This window comes from Ictidomys tridecemlineatus, chromosome 5, assembly GCF_052094955.1.
Source record: "Ictidomys tridecemlineatus isolate mIctTri1 chromosome 5, mIctTri1.hap1, whole genome shotgun sequence".
Taxonomy (NCBI): Eukaryota; Metazoa; Chordata; class Mammalia; order Rodentia; family Sciuridae; genus Ictidomys; species Ictidomys tridecemlineatus.
The window spans coordinates 61,737,087-61,755,539 of record NC_135481.1 but is presented as its reverse complement, the minus strand read 5'-3'; the positions used below and the strand labels follow the sequence as shown (position 1 = coordinate 61,755,539).

General features: G+C 33.1%; 1 protein-coding gene across 28 annotated transcripts in view; it reads right to left on the bottom strand.

Annotated features, from left to right (window-relative positions):
- Positions 1-18,453, bottom strand: part of Gphn (gephyrin) — a 595,586-nt gene that overhangs the window by 150,392 nt on the left and 426,741 nt on the right. For 13 of the 28 annotated variants that reach the window (XM_021724803.3, XM_021724806.3, XM_021724808.3 and 10 more), the window contains one exon: positions 10,658-10,700. In XM_021724803.3, the coding sequence (XP_021580478.2) occupies positions 10,658-10,700 (43 nt within the window). Of the gene's footprint in view, positions 1-10,138; positions 10,175-10,657; positions 10,701-12,776; positions 12,840-18,453 lie in introns of all 28 variants that reach the window. The other 15 variants (XM_040276077.2, XM_040276080.2, XM_040276082.2 and 12 more) reach the window with 3 other exon arrangements.

Sequence of the window (18,453 nt, the reverse complement as noted above, 5' to 3'; positions counted from 1 at the left end):
AATAATCTTTGAGCTTGAAGACAGGTCATTTGAAAGCATCAAAGAAAGTTTATAACCCAATATGCTTTTAAACCCTTGCACTCAAATTCTTGTGTTGGGATAGGCTTGGGCATTACTGTGGCATTGAACTTTTCTCAGTGAGCTGCGCTAGGGGCACAGGCTCTTGATTTCTGCTGCTGGCTGATGCTACCATGGGGATGATGCTCTTCCTGGCCTTTATGGCACCAGACTCTAAATAGAGGAGCAGCTTGGAGGAGTGCCTGGAGTCTAGCAGGGCAGACTTTACAAGTCTAACACTGGTATGCTATTTTTACTTCTAAGGTAAGAAAATGCAAGAGACATTTGTGTGATAAAATTTCCTCCAGAAATGTTATGTATAGTTTAGGTTATGATTGGGAGTGGAACCTCCACCCAACACATACTTTAGCCTACTACATGGAGGAAATGTAAAAATATCTGAGATGTAAAATGAGCCTCACATTACAATCAAATGAAAGATACACTGGAAAGCTTAATTAAAAAACTAAGAAAACTTGGATGGTAGACTGGAAAACTTGTTAAAAGATGGCAATATTACCCAAAGTAATCATTAGATTTACACATTTGCTATCAAAATTCTACAACCTTTTTTTTTTTTTCTCCTCTCCAGAAACAGAAAGGCCAATCCTCAAATTTACATGGAAAGGCAAAGTCCCAACTCTTAACGTCCCTATTTCAAAACCTTACTATAAAGTTACGGAGGCTAAAAGAGGGTAGTACTGGCATGAGGACAGACATGCCACTTACTAGGTATATTCTGAGAAAAAACTGAAAACAGGTACTTAAATCTGTACACATGTTTCCACCAGCACTATTCAAAATAGCCCAAATGTGGAAATAACTCAAATATTCATTATCTGATCAATGAATAAAGAAAGTGTGGTGTGTACTAAAATGAAACATTATACAGCCTTAACAAGGAATGAAATACATAGGCACTTATGATCACAGTGAGATTCTGTCTCTAAACAAAATATAAAATAGGACTGGGGATGTGGCTCAGTGGTCGAGTGCCCATGAGTTCAATCCCCAGCACACGCCCCGCCCCCCAAAAAAATACACAGGCACCCTACAACATTACTGAGATTTGAAAAAATAGGGCTAAGTAAAAGAATCTAGACAAACATCATATATTATATTACATGAAATATCCAGAATACAGGCATAAATCTCTAGAAATAGAAAACATTGATGGTTTCCACAGGCTGATGGCAGGGGGAAAATGAAGAGTATCAGCATAATTGGCTTTGGGGTTTCCTTCTTGGGTGATGAAAATGTTCTAGAAGTAGGTAGTGCTGATCGTTCAGCAACATTGTGAATTTATTAAATACAATTGAAATGTTTACTTTAAAATGACTAATTTTACATTTTATGAATTTCACCTCAATTTAAAAAAATCAAAGGGAAGAATATGGTAGACCGGCTCTGCATGAACTTAGGCAGCCAATGATGAATAATTTGATGCTTACAAAAAAAATCCTATGCATTATAGAAATTATGGAATTCGTGTTCCTATGGTGATCAGTTCAGATAGCATTTGAAACATTACCTGACGCTTCATTCTTAGAATAGGAATGACACTTCAGTGAAATTCAAATGTGAATAAATGAAATGAATTGCTTTAGTCATTTTGTATTTGGATTGACTAGCTTTTTGAAAAATATGGCTCCTTATCCTCATCTAGTTGGTTAGCCTGTTAACATAATCATTGACTATCTCATAGTCACTCATGCTGAGTGATATCTGAAGATTGTAATTAAATTGTATATTGAGGTAATACACAAAACAAAACCAAACCATAAGAACCACACACAATCTATTCAAACCAAAACTTTACCATGTCATCTATATCTCTGGAGATCCCAGCAGGACTTCTCAGAGTTAGCATTGCCTCTTAGTTCAGTTTGAGCTCTGCTCAGTTTTAATTAATTTTGCTTACATACAAATCTTATTCTGTAGAGTAGAATGGCCAAAAAGCAAACAAATCCCCAAACAACTACTCCCTTTACATACAATCCATGCCTTGCAAACATCCACTGTTTCTAAATTATTTGCTCAGTTTTAATCAAGTCACTACACTTAAAAACTCAACTTGAATTTGACTTTAAAATATCATTAATATTCCAATGTTGAACCTCGCATAATGTGGGGAGCCAACATTCACCACTCTTGGAGATCCTAGGAAGACCCAGTCAAGACAAAACTCTTTCCTACCACAGCCCAAGAATCTTGATTTGAAAAACCCTGAGCCTCCTGATTAGAAAAGGGATAGCAATTTTAACTGTTAATAATGAGATAGTCTGACCTTAGAATAAATTCTGATTTCTTTTCTTTGAGCACCCTAATTGCTAAGTTTATTTTGTCTCCTAAGAGTAAAGAACCTTTTAAAGACTATCTTTAATCTGATTAAATTTGAAAAAACTTTTAACCTTGGTGGATATCTGCTGTATTATTAAAAACAGATGAATGTTCTCTGTCCATCCTTATCATTTTTTTTGTATCTCCATAAGGTTAAATTTCATAAGGGAAAAGATGGGCATAGGCTCCATTAAGTGGTTTTTTTTTTTAATCTGTATCTGGAAACAAAGAGTTTTAGGTTTCTTCTCAGACTGGGGTCCTTTGAATAAAGTTTGCCTTGGGTCATTCATTGCCTATAAGAACTTTCCTTGTGTGTGTGTGTGTGTGTGTGTATATATATATATATATATATATATATATATATATATATATATTTTTTTTTTTTAAACAGGTTCTTTTCAGTTATACATGACAATAGAATATACTATGACATAATTATAAAAGCATGGAATATACTTTGTTCTAATTCAGTCTCCAGTATTTTCCCTTCTCTTTCCTTCTTCTCCACCCTGTTCTTTTTCCTGTACTCTATTAATCTTTTTGATCTTTACTTACAGTGGTTTTTAAAATTGTGTATTCTGGATGTACATGATGATGAGATTCACTGTGGTATATTCATATATGTACATAGGAAAGTTAAGTCAGATTCATTCTACTGATTTTCCTGATCCCTCCTCCCTTTCTTTGATTCCCGGTTGTCTACTCCTCTGATCTTACTTTTATTCTTTTTTTTTTTAATCTACCCCTCCACTTATTTTGGATTAGCTTCTACATATCAGAGAAAACATTTGACCTTTGACTTTTTGGAAGTGGCTATTTCACTTACAGTCTGCAATTTTTCTTTGTAGTTGAGTAATGCTCCATTGTGCATTACTCAATGATGAATGGATATTTTCTTTATTTATTTATCAGCTATTGTGACTTGTGCTATTATAAACATTGGCATGGCTGTGTCACTGTAGTATGCTGATTTTATATCCAATTGACTGATGTAGGATAGCTGGGTCACATGGTGTTTCCATTCCTTGTTTTTTGAGGAATCTCCATACTGCTTTCCACAGTGGTTGCACCAATTTGTAGTCCCATCAGCAATGTTGGAGTGTACCCTATTCCCCACATCCTTGCCAGCATATATTGTTACTCATATTCTTGATAATTGTCATTCTGACTAGAGTGAGATGAAACTGAGATTTAGTTTTAATTTGCATTTCTCTAATTGCTAGAGATGTTGTACATTTTTTCTTAAATTTGTGGGCCATTTATATTTCTTTTAAGAAGTATCTATATAATTCCTTTGCCTATTTACTCATTTGGTTATTAAAGTCAACACCCACCAATCAATCATGTTCCTTTACTCCAATGATGAATCTTCTGAAAAAGAAATTAGGAAAACTAGATTCACAATCGTCTAAAAACAAAATTCACAATCGTCTAAAAACAAAACCAAAACCAAAACAAAACAACAACAAAAAACAATGACGACAACCAAAAAACCAAAACCCAAACCATGGGAATTAATCTAATAAAAGAGGTAAAGGACCTTTACAAGGAAAGTTCTCCCATGTTCTTGGATAGGTAGAGTTAGTATTGTCAAAATGACCATACTACCAAAAGTGCTCTACAGATTTAATGCAAAAATTCCTATGAAAATTTCAAAGACATTCTTCATAGAAATAGAAAAAGCCATCATAAAATTCATTTGGAAAAATAGGAGACCCAGAATAGCTAAAGCAAGCCTTGGTGAGAAAAAGCAAAGCAGGAAGCATTGATCCATCAGATCTCAAATTATACTACAGAGATATAGTAACAAAAACAGCATGGTACTGGCATCACCATAGGCATGAAGACAAATTGGAATAGAATACAGGACAAAGAGACAAATCTTTATAAATACAGCTCTTATACTAGACAAAGGTGCCAAAAGCATGATGGAGAAAAGCTTCCCTCTTCAACAAAAGCTGCTGGGAAACTGGAAATCCATATGTAGTAGAATGAAATTTAACCCCTATCTTTCACCCTGCACAAAACTCAACTCAAAGTGGGTCAATTAAAAACTCAGGCATTAGACCAGAAACCCTGTACCTGCTTGATGAAAATGTAGGCCCAACACTTCAATATGTTGGCTCAGGAAATAACTTCCTTAACAAGACCCTTAAAGTGCAAGCAGTAAAATAAAAAAAAAAATCAATAAATTGGATGGCATCAAATTAAAAAGCCTACTCAACACGAAGTAAACAATCAAGAGCATGAAGAGAGAATCTACAGAATGGGAGAAAATCTTTGCCACTAGCTCCTCAAGGCATTAATATCCAAGATATACAAAGAATCCAAAATACTTATTTTGTCTTGTTATTAAAACTCTGGCTATGGGAGACAGCTTCCCTTTAAATATTTCCACTAAAAATGTGTCAGTTTGGATGGCTTAGCCATTAGATTGTATGATATACTCAAGCAACATTTTGGACCAACTATTTCCAGGTTCTCAAGTTTGTCTTAGTTTAAAACTAAATCTATACTTCTTCCAGGTCAGACTCCTATTACATGTATTTATGATATAACTCAAATTTATGTACTCATCTTTTAAAATGGCATAATTTCACCAAGGATAATTTAGAATTACAGGTGCCATTTGTGAACCACGGATGTTACCAAATTAGGATAAACTTTATTCCTACAATATGAACACCTTTGCCAGGGGCAAAGCTGCCCAGATGGCAAAACTCATTGAAGTCACACAGTTTATCAATGAGAAAGAAGTGGATTAATATATGTATTGATACTAGATATACTTTTGGTTTAGGCCATGATTTTGAATTGCTTTGGGAAATAATGAGGGGTTGTTGACTCAGCAGGAAGCCCTGTTAACAGTGGTTAGTACTTAAAGAACTTTTAAGTGCTTTAATGCCTTCTAAGGAAGTAGATAGTATAAAAGTAGGAGCTCAAACACAGGGAGATAATATAGAGGCTAAAGAAAATTTGTGATCTGATATCATGCCAGATGGGTAGTTCTCATTAAGATTATAGCCCTATTAAATCCCAAGAGACTACATCTTTAGTTTAAAAGCAGTGTGAAGCTGTTACTGTAGAATGCTAGTGATCAGCTACAGAAAAAGATAAAGATGTATTGAGAGAAATCTGGATGTAATTTGGTTTGTCAGCAAGCAATCCAATAATAATAGCACCAAAGGACCTTAAATGGAAAATTGCAAAAATTTTGCATGAAATTATCTACCACTGTTGCTATGGTTTGAATGTGTTTCCACCAAAATCCAGGTTGAAATTTAATCCCAAATTAATATATATGCTGTATATATTTCCATATTCTTAATATTGTTCTTTGTATTCTTAATCATTCACTAGCAAGCGTCCAATACTTTTGTTATTTAGTTGTGAAGTGGTTAAAGGAATCAACCATAATTTTTTGAATCTGTTTCTGCACACATTTTTTTTTATAGCCACACTAATTCCTTAGGTTCCACTTCCTTGAAATGAATCAGTTTGTTTGGTTCAACTACTAGGTGAATTTTCAGATGACAATGCGCTAATAAGCCAGAGATGGAAATCCAAAATCCCCTATGAGCTCAGTCCTAAAATAGGAGGTTCTTATCTCCACTGATGTTTGTAACTAAACTTTAACAGAAATAGAACTAATAAGAGAACTAGTGGGGCTGGGGATGTGGCTCAAGTGGTAGCGTGCTCGCCTAGCGTACGTGAGGTACTGGGTTCGATTCTTAGACCACATAAAAATAAAACAAAGATACTGTATCCACCTAAAAACTGAAAAACAAGTACAAAAAAAAAAAAAAAAAAGGAGAGAGAACTAGTGTCAGATGTGGTGGTGATGCCTGTAATCCCAGTGGCTTGGGAGGCTGAGACAGGAGGACAGTGAGTTTAAAACTGGCCTCAGCATTTAGCAAGGCTCTAAGCAACTTAGTGAGACTCTGTCTCAGAATTAAAAAAAAAAATGCTGAGGTTCAATCCTTGCTACAAGAAAAAAAGAAAGAGAGAGAGAGAGAACAAGAGAACTAGAAAACAAAGGTATATTATTTGTAGGCTATCTTATTTTTATAGATCTTACAAGTACTTCTCTTCTGTTTTAGATCTGCATAATGATATTACCACTATAAAATGTTCTATTTAGCACAAATGAGCAACAACAAAATGTTAGAACATATCTGACAGGCTCCAAGGGTATTTTGGCCAGAAATAATTCCCAGGTATCTCCCAGTAGCTAGTATTGGATTTGCAGTACAAAATTTTTGACTACTACATGCAAACTCAACATGAACTTATTTTTGTTTCTTTGTTTTGGTACTAGGGATTGAATCCTGGATGCTTTACCATTGAGCTATATTCCTATCTCCTTCCACCCCTTTCTGCATTTCAAACAGGGTCTTGCTAAATTGTCAAGGCTGACCTCAAATGTGCCGTCTTCTTTCCTCAGCCTCCCAAGTATCTGGGTTTAGAGGCATGTGCCACTGTACCCACTTGGACAGAAATACATTATCTTGGTAAACTGATGCTTGTGCTTTTAGGAGATTCCTGGACATTATCCAGGTTCCACTTTAGCCTAAATCTTATTCTATAGGTTGGTTGCTCAGATTGGGGATGAAGTTCTATTTTTTTAGCTTTAGATTCTCCTGGCTCCTGGTTAAGAAAAAGATCATAAATTCTGACCATAATCTTTTTCACATTTGTGTAACATGACTCAGATGTGTGATATCGACAGTCTTACTACTACTATACAACTGCTCTTGCTACTTGCTACTATACAACTGCTCTCTCATTAGATGATTCAATAAATGATCATCCAACAATGAAACTGAAAAAATTTCATATTTCAACTGCATTCCCAAGACATTTCATATACTATTGTGATATATGAAGTAGGAGTGAAGATGTGGACTGATCACATTCCTAGATGTTAATAGCCTAACTTTTAGCTCAAGCTGAAGAATGATCATAAGGGAACTCTGGTACCTGAAACCATCTATAAATTCGAAGCTTACTATCTTCATTAGCATAACATTATTATTCCTTTGTCTTTATCAACTCAACTTTATGATACCAGAAAACTCTTCCTCTGAAGATAACAGTTGTAAATAACCTTATTGTTCATCCTAGAAACTTTTGGAACAATTCATCAACTCTTAAATGAAAACTATCAAAAGTCAGTTTATATACCAAGACTACAAACTGCTTGCCTTGCTCTTACCATCAATCCTGAATGATTATATTATGATCCTTATCCAGTGCTAATCAAGACTCCATACTGCTTTAATCGGAATTTCAAAATCTTGTAAATATCCTGATCTTATCCTTTCCTTCCCTAGAGTCTGACTTCAAGACTAAGACTCCCTTACTACAATAAGAATAAACTCAGTTTTTTCATTACTGAAACCATTTTTAAGGAGTCAAAGTGACTCTTCCTTTGACAAAGTTACCAAAGTTATCTCTTTTTCTTTTTAATATTTATTTTTTAGTTGTAGTTGGACACAATATCTTTATTTATTTATTTTTATGTGGTACTGGGGATTGAACCCAGGGCCTCACATGTGCTAGGCGAGTGCTCTACCACTGAGCCACAACCCCAGCACCCAAAGTTATATCTTTATTAAATGATATAGATAAATTCTATTAAGTTCTAACTTTTTTCCTTTTTCTAGGATCAACTGATATATTGTGCTAACACATTTTGATATATGTTGAAAAGCTGATTATACTTTTCTTTATGTTGGTTACAATTGGAAATGTCTTACTTGAGGATAGTTAATTCAGTAAATAAGTGAAAAAAGAAAGTGAAAGAATAAGAAGAATTCATCCACGTGAACATAGGAAACTCAGAGATATCATCAAAGAATCATACCTGAGCTGACTCTAAATGAGTAAGTAAGAGTTTTCCAAGAAAACAAGGGGATAGACAGTTTATTAGAGGGAAAATTCTCAAAGGGAACAGAAGCAGAAATTTGCACTGAGAAAGTGAAGAATTACTGATAGGTTCTATAGAACTGCAATATGGTAGCTCATGGCAAAGGAAGAAAATGGGGAAATAAAAATAGCCTAAATAAGCAATGGGGGTATTAAAAAGTTTTCAGGAAGAACAGCTTATGGTGCTGAAAGGTTTGGGTGTGGCCACAGGTATGGATATGAGTCAACATGGAACTGGAAGAAAAGACCATAAACCTACAGAACTCATAAAACTATGCATTATGATGTTGAAGAGGCTCCCTAAATGGAAATAAGTGGCAATCAGTGCCATCCACATGACTATTTCATCCTAAGAAAATAGGATAGGAAAAAATTGAACCATCATGATGTCCATCCATCCAAAGTGATTGTTAGCCAACAAATCAGTAACAGAATTATTGAAATGAAAGACATTTCTAACAACCAAAGAGCCATGGTAGAAGTGAAAGAAAGTTCCAAAGAATCTTTCATCAGTAAGAAACAATTTTTGTTTTTAGTTACCATAAGCACCACCAATGGCTCATCTACATTTCAGGATCAACGATAAATGGAAATTATACACTGATCATCAGAAAATGTTGCTTTAAAGTTAATTATCTGTATTGTTTAATTTTAGTGAACTTTCAATCATTATTCTTCTGACCCTTAGATTTCTCAAACTAAGGTATTAGGGATTGTGGGATTTAATACATCACTTATCTGTCACTTATTTCTAGAAGGTAAAAAACTGAATATTCACATTGATACAAGTGAAAACTTGTGAAAGGATAATATTAAACATTCTTGTTTTATTTATTTAATTATTCATTTACTTTTGTGGGTGCTGGGAAATTTAAACCCAGGGCCTCTCACATGCTAGGAAAACATTCCATCACTAAGATATACCCAAAGCCCTGCATTTATTTTTAAAATAAAAAATTTAATATTTAAATTTATTATTTTTAAAATTTAATAAGTAAACAATATAAAGGTCTTTAGAAAACAATTACAATGTGGGTAATTGTCCAAGTGTTTGGAGCTAAGTTAACAGATCTACAATACAGAAATGAGAATAAAACAGATTTTTACCCATTTGAAATTCTCCAATTACTATCTGATTGTGAAATAATACTGACACTCTATAAGAAATATAAGCCATTCCATTTGCTAAAGCTCCCAACAGTGTAGGTATCCTGTAGACCCATTTCAGTGTGGACCACTTGTACTTCTCTTGATAAAGATCAGGAAAAATATGGGATGATGTCAGTAAGCTATTAAGTAACAGAAAACAATTATAAAATAATTATCATTTATCCAGAGTTTTATCCTGGGAGCCCAAAACATTTATGGGAAAACTTTCAATATGACATAATTACAGGACATAGTAAAGGAAAAGCTATTTGTAGTTTATTTTTATAAAATAGGAAAATGAATAATATACAAAATTAAATGACTGTTAATTTAATCCAATTAATGATCAAACCAAAAAGCAAAATAAGGATGCTTTACTATTGTTTCAGGATACTACATTTTAAATACCTGCCAGGCACAGTGATGTACACCTGTAATCTCAGCTACTAGAAAAGCTGAGGCAGGAGGATTCCAAGTTTGAGGGCAGTCTGGACAACTTAGCCAGACCCTGTCTCAAAAAAAAAAAAAAAAAAAAAAAACCAACAAAAAACCCCCAAACACCCAAAAAACAAAACAAAACAAAAAACCCAAAAATAAAAACCAAAAATCTCTAAACAAAAAAAGGGTTGAGGATATAGCTCAGTGATAGGCAAGTAGCACTTACCTAGAATGTGCGAGGCCCTGGGTTCAATCCCCAGTACTGAAAAACAGACAAACAAAAAATCCCCACAAAAACATTTTGCCTGTTGAAGGTAAAATCTCTCAGGAATTCATATTCACAAAATGATTATCATGTACCCTTTAAAAGTCACATATATTCTTTTACTTAAGTTAGCCTCCTTTTATGGATTTACTTCACTATTATTTTTAGGCAGTCTGTTTTCAAATAACTTTGTGTCAGTGAAGCAATTAAAGGGGGTATCATCTTAAGGTCAGAGCGGAGTTCATTTCTACCTATTAGAAATGCATCAATGTTCTGCTGAAAATCAATTGGATTAAAGAAATATTCATTTAATAGTGATATTAATATTTTTTAGAAGGTAAAAAACTGAATATTCATATTGATACAAACTTCTCTTATTGCTCGTCTTCATTCTTTAATCAAAATGTTATTTTTAGCTTTATTTTCTGTTGAACCATAATTTCTAGTTCAGTAGCCTGCCACAAATGATGAAATACTCACTGGCTCTGAGAATGTTCTCTTTGCTGCTGCACCTGGACTGGACCTGCAGAGAGAGCATAAACTCAGTAATTCAGAGCTTATAATATAAATGGCCAAATATGCAAATTCAACGGGCAAGCTCCTGAAGTCTAGGAGCAAAGGTTTCATATATCTCAGATTTTATAGCATATTAATAAAAATGTTACATTTGTTCCATATATATCTTAATTCATCCTTACTTTATGTAAAGACTAACTTCCAGAAATAACTGCAGGCACAGTATTACAAACTGGACAGAGATAAAACCAAAGGTAATATTTTGTTAATGTGTATTTGAAATCAATATTGTTGGATATCCATAATCATTGGTTTCACATCATGAATTCAATATACTATAAACCAGAAATATATATAAAAAACTATCTGTACTGAACATATACAGACTTTTTTCTTGTCATTATTCCCTAATTAATACAGTATAGCAATTATATTTATGTAGTATGTATACTGTATTAGGTATCATAAGTAATCTAAAGATGATTTAAAGTATATGGGAAGATTGCATAGGTTATATGTGAATACTATGCCACAGTATGTAAAAGACTTGAGTAGTAGAATTTGCTATCCATGAGGGTTTTGAAACTCTTTCCCCAAGAATACTGAGGAATGAATATATATGAAAAAAATAAAGTTACTTCATAGTTGTGAATACTAATCTTTAATTTTAAAGCATTTATTATATCTCTTGATTAGAGTAATGATATAATTCAAGAAATAAAGTAAAACATTCTATTGTAGTTATTTTTATTATATATATGTTAATGAGGGGAAATTGAAAAATCCTCATGTACAACATTTACCATTGATTTAATAACTGTTGTGATTTGTTGATTGTAATAATTTATTATAATTATATGTTGGTTTTAAAAGATGCTTCTATTGAAAATTAATTAATTCATTTATTTGTCAGCTCTCAATTATGTTTCTAATTTAATAAAAAAAACCCTTATGTTCTGACTCAATATTCAGGTCAAAATGGAATATTCTTTTAAAGGTTTCAAAACATTCAAGGACCATGTTGGATGGCATTAACATTGTTGTTAATGTTAGATATAACTGTATTAAAGCTCTATACCTCTTTTTCCCACTCCACAGGAGCTTGCCCTAAGTGGATATGTACACAACAAATTAATTTCTATAGCTTAAAGCAATCTACTATTATATGAAACAACTTATGAAAGGAATGTTGTAACTTAGGGTGGGTTATGGTTGTCCTCCCCTGAAAAAAACTGTTAATGTTTAAAGAAATAACAATAAAAAATGTCACAAAATACAGATGGGGGATGGGGGGGTAGGGAGAAAAATCACACACACATACACACACAAAAAAAAAAAAAAAAAAGAAAGAGAGAAAATAATTTCAAATGTTAAAGTTATTCTCTTTTGGCCCAGATTGTTTTTACCAGTTTTAATAAACTATAATGAAGAAGCTGATCAGAAAGATAAAACTCTTATATTCTTCTACTTGGAAGTCTAATTGAAGAACAATTCTGGACCAAATGGGAAAGAAATTAATGAATCTTAAGGAAAAAAGAAATACAGAGAAAATGACAAAAAGAAAAGAAAAGGAAGAAAGAGAGGTGGAGAGAGTAAATCTAGATAATAGAAAAGAAGGTATGGGTTAATAGAAGGGGACAATATGTAAATGGAAAATGTTCTGCTAATTTCTTACTAAAAATTCATACCAAGAGGGTAAGAATGACTAATGAACTTGCTAAAAAAGAAATAAGCAAGTTACCATACTATGGAATGAAAATAAGTGTAACTATACCACTACAGCTTTAAAGAAGAAAAGAAACACATACTAACAAACAAATTAATAGACAAGCTTAATAAAGAGAGAAACTACTTTTTAAAAAGTGATTCAAAGAACACAAGAGAAAGCTAAAAGTGTGAGAGAAAAATCTGGGAGAGAGAAAGAAAAGAAAGAGAAAAATGTTGAAAGACAAAAAACAGTTTAAAGAAGTCAAATGGAAGTCAAGAAAGTCTTCAACAAGATGTGAAACAGAAGGAGCCCAAATCCATAGCGCAAAGCAATGTTTGCGAATGGAAAGTAGCTCCTTTGATCAGTAATAGTTACTCTTAAGTCGAAGCCTCTATTCCTCCAGAGTTCATCTTTAAGCCCTTCCAATCTAGAGTGGAGCTAGTGTATGGATAGAAACAAGAGATTTACAATGAACAGAGCAGTTCAGATGAGTAGTTAAAATGTCTCATAAAATGTTCCAACAGATTTACATAATGTTAATTATATACATTAGATAATGTATATAATGGAAATGGTGGTGAAGAACCAGCTGTTTTTTTTTTTTCACCAAAACAACAACATAATACCCTCTTCTCCCCTAGGTGGCTTAAAAATTAAATAACAAAGAAATAATTTATAACATGATTTTAATAAACCTGTATTGCTTTGTGACAATCCAGTTTAGAATTATTTTTTCCAAATAGCTTTAGAGGAGACATTTGGATGGTGAAAACAATTCAATTCTCTGAATATGAGCATTTATCAGGGTTTGTAATATACCAACAGTAGTAGAACCAATGTTTTCTCATTTATGTTACATTAGCTATATAGCCAGATTTGAGGGAAATCACTTAAAATATGTGCATGTATGTATGTATGTATGTATATACTGAGGATTGAACAGGGGTACTTTACCACTGAGCTACATCCACAGCCATTTTCATTGTTTATTTTGAGACAGGGTCTCATTAAGTTGCCCAGGTTGGTCTCAAAATTGCAATTGTCCTGCCTCAGCCTCCCCAGTAGCTGGGATTACAGGCTTGAGGGAAATCACTTTTAAAATTAATGATTATGAAATTTTCTTTACTTCAGTGATTTTAGCACATATATATTTAGAAAAGCATGAGGAAAATTCTTCTTTAAAAAACTTTATCATTTATGCATTCAGCAAATGATATACTATGAACCTGATCATATTTATAAAAATTACTTAATTTCATAAAATCTTTTTATATGCTCATAATGTAATGGGATTTACTTGAAAGAATAAAGAAGCAACTATTACTCTTGTTCTCACATCTAGGAACTATAAGGAAGGAAACAAATAGGTCTGTCTTAAGTTTTATGGTTCGTTGTTATTTTTTTTTCTTTATGTTACACTGGCTTTAATCAGTGGCGAGGGGGAAAGGAAAGTCTGAAAAGCAAACAAAACCAAACCAAAACCCTGAGATTTTGGCCTAATATCAAATTTGTCAGAGATTAAAATGAAGGACTGAATGAAGGGTATAGTATAAAATTACTCAGTACTATATTCTTTTGGGTCATGTTCTTTTACTACAGTTAACATCTGATTGATTTTATGGTGCTGACAAAAAAATTCCCCTTTCAATTGGAATCAAAACTAAAATAACATGTAGATATAGAACATTATATTAAAGTCAATGGAGGAAATAAAAAACATAAGAGACTTACTGAAAACACCAGTATTTATTTGCTAATCAAGAGTGCTTTGAGGCATCAAATAATTCATTTCAACATATGTTTACATATAATTTTTGATGAAGATCACTTTGTCCATTAGGAAATATTAAGATATGAAACAGAAAACAAAAGGGGGGAAAGCACATAATAAATGGTAAGGAAGAAAAATGAAAATGCCTTAAAAAAAGCTGAGAACATTTTAACAAATAACCACAATTTTTAGATACAGTTAGAGAAATCACTTACCTTATGCTTAGGTCATAATAAGAATATCACAGTGTTTAAAGTCAGCTCTTCATTATGGGAGGTACAATTGAAAGCCATAGGTTATAATAACATGAACTGCTACACGGAAATCAAGATTTTTTTCAGCCCAACATGAAAAGCTAACTCTTATGGGAGAACTTTCAACTTATGTTTAATGTGACATGAAGGACAACTGAGAATATAGACATAAAAACACACTAAAACATAAATTTCACACCAAAAAGGGAGAGATGGCTCAATCTCTCAAGACACAGATTTCATGTGATCATAGTTTGTGACATATAAGGGTAGGCACATCACTCTAACAACAGTGAAAGAAGCATGCATAAAGTATACTCATCCATTTACCTTTTACCCTCTACCCCACTCATACACAAACAAGCCCACCAAGATACAGGGAAAGAATGTAGTGCCAAGCTGTTATGAAGAAAGCAGGACACACGGAAGCACAGCAGTGGTCATGTGATTTGAGAGGTGTTCTTCCCTTAAACCATCCCATCACCATGCTTATTTTAAAGAAGCCAGGAAAAAGATCCCCTTTCAATGCTGCAGTAGCTACGAGCCCCCAGCATGAAGCTAGTGTGTGGAATTTTGATCACCGTTCCCTGCGATGTCAGGGGCTCTCCAGTGGAAGCCAGATGTGTTACAGCAGTTAGTGGGGACACAAATGTATGAATAACAAACATCCTTTTTCTTCTGCATTTCACAGAAGTAAGAGGAGAGAAACAAATAAAATAAAACCCATGTTAAAGATAGGTTCATAACAAGATAATATATAAATATTAAAATGAAGATCATATTTGATTGCTGGTTAACACAACTCAGGTTTCACAAAAACTACCTCTATTTGCTGCTCACCAGGCTAATTCATATTCTTTTTCTTGTAAATGCTACATAGTATAGTCCATATGAAAAAATTTTGAGCAATTGGTCAGATGGGGTCCAAGTCAAGAACAAAAGTCATCCTCTTTGATGTACATTAAGAAAACTCTATTTTTAGCATGATTTTACTGACCAATAATCACATTTTAAATTAGAAATTAAAATTCTCTGTTTAATTTCTTATGCAATCTGAGAAGTTCTAATATTTTAAATTCTTTTTTTACATTGTTAAAGCTAAAAAAACAACCAAAAAAGTTTATCTATTTGGAAATGAAATTTGTTACATACTTTACTCTAAATAAAACTTACTTAACATGGGCTCTTCTTGTCACTAACAGGGTTATATCAACTCACCAGAAAACATTTCAACATTGCTTTCCTATTATTGATGACAGTTGTTAACTTCATCTAGTTTATATTCTTTGTATAAGATGAACTTTAATTCATATGGGCATCTCAAAATTTAATTAGAAGTTTTGTAACTATTCAAAGATGCTGTATTTATTTTACCATTTTCTCTCCCTCATTTTATTCTTAGCAGGCCAACATAGTTTGACCTTCCCTACAGAATGGCTTCAGTATTTTAGGCTGAGTTTCTTCCATATCTTGGTTTCCTCATGGGAAATAAAAAAAAAAATTGTTGTGGAGCTCAAAGAAGATAATGTATGCACCACTGATTTGAAGTAATAAAGATGGAAATGAAAGTCAGTAGTTATGATCAGGGGAGCATCTTACAAGATAACTAACTATACACCCTCCTCAGTACAATTTCCTCATTGGCTCAAAATTGAGACAAGCTCTTATTTTTGACCCCACAAAAGGGGGAAAAACCCAATAGGGATTGGCCAGTACTTTTCTGAAATGTCATAGTCATGACCACAGGTAGGAATGCAAATCACATACTCTGTTATAGGGCAAAGTCTGAACCAGCTCATCTAGAAAATGCCTTGCATTCTTGAGCTTTTAAACTTTAGTTTCTTCTCTCTAGAATACACTGTTGTTTATTTCCTGATCCAAATTCTACTTGTCCTTTTAGATCTCAGCTTAGATTATATCAGTTGCAAAAAATATTTTAAAAATCCTCAATCAGAAATATCTTCTTTTTCTAAACTCTTTTGAACATTGTTGAGCTATAATTACCATAAAACTCAGTCATTTTAAATGAGTTAAATTCATGACATTTAATGAATTCATGTGGTTGGGCCACCATCACAACAATTTGGTTTAAATTTCCCTAAATTCTCTTAATTTTTATCTTGCAGTACTAGGGATTGAATTCAGGGAGCTTCTTTCACTGAGCTACATCCCTAGCCCTATTTATTTTTTATTTTGCAACAGGGTCTCGCTAAGTTGTCCAGACTGGCCTGAAATTTGCAGTCCTTCTGTCTCAGTCTTCCGAGTAGCTGGGATTACAGGTGAGAGCCACAGTGCCCAGCTCCTGAAATTCTTAAAGCATCTTATTTAAACCTCTACTAATTTATCATAGTTACTTATATAACATTTATTGATATGAGCCCCACATAGACTATAAGTTTATACTTTTAATTCATTTTATATTTCCCACTATATCAAATAGTTCTTTGTACATAGCAAACAGTTACTAAATCTAATGTTTATTTTATGTTAATTATTCTTTTCAATTTGAGCAGATGGGAATAATTTTTGTTAATATAAGTATGATTGGAGTCATTTCTATAGTATGTAAAGCTATTTTACTGCTCACAAAGGATTTTTGCTTATTTGAGACTGATAGTATTAAGAGATATAACATGAAAAGTGAGTGAATTATAGCTAAGAGATATCTGATACCTTATAGAAAGATCTCAAGAATTTAGGAAACACATAAAGAAACATGGTTATTTAAAAAAGTTATAAAAACTTTAGAGTTAAAAAAATTCTGCTTTCCTTGCTCTTTTCCCATTGGCTTAGATGATTAATTAAATGGTATAATCATTTAATAGTCATCACATTTAAAATCCTTAACCAAAGGTAAACACACACACTCACACATGCACACACACACGTGCCTGTGTGTGCACATGTGCACACACACACATCCATAACTAATCTTTGAAATTTTAGTCATCTATGTACTATCTATAATAACATAAGCCTATGCAGGCACATAGACAATATTTATAAGTAAAACAATTTTATAAATCTTATTCAGAGGACAATTCTTGAATGTTTTCCTACTGTTATATAAACTTTTATTACTATAAATTTCACTGTTTTCCTGAATCCTGGGTTAATGTGAAAAATTCTTCTTTTTCATACTAACCTCTTCTAAAAATGCTAAAACTGTGGAGGCAAAACATCTAATGAAGTAAATGATAATTACAACTGAAAACCAAAGCTTATTTATGTTCTACTATCAGTAAATTGATTACTTATTTGTACTTAAAGGGAATATTGTAGTACTAAAATATATGTATGGCATACCTAAGAACAGAATTGGTTATTTCCATGATTTGAGAAAATGTTAATTTGATAACTTAATTTGATGATTAGTAGTGATTAATGGTGAATAGTCTTAATGTATTGCCTAAATTTTCTAAACAGAATCACTCTCAGTGACCTGTAGAAACTGCAAATTCTGGTAGGCCTGGTGGCGCACACCTGTAATCCTAGGAACTGAGGAGGCTGAGGCAGTTCAAGGCCCACCCTCAGCGACTCAGAAAGGCCCTAAACAACTTAGTGAGACCCTGTCTCAAAATATAAAATAAAAAGGGCTGGGAACATGGTTCAATGGTAAAGCGTCCCTGGGTTCAATCTCTAGGACCAAACAAACAAAACCCTGCAAATCCCAGCCTGGTCTCCCTTTGGTACCAATATTTTTGATTTGGTATTTGTTCTGAGAACTTCAATGTTGATCATAAGTATAAAGATGATTATGCTACCTGGTTAAATAATTATTTTAGAGCTATATGAAATGTTTTTGACTAGCAGGAATTTCAGATTATTCATGACAATATTTCCCAACCTTTGATGAATAATTGATTATTTTATAAAGTAGTTTGTCCTCATATTAGAGGTTAGCAGTCAGGGATTATTACTGGTTTTAGGTAACACAGTAAGGTAGTACCAGAATTTAGCCCTTTTGACTTTCAAACTTAATTGTCTTTGAAGCCAGAATTAGACAAGCAGTCAGTATAGATAGGTA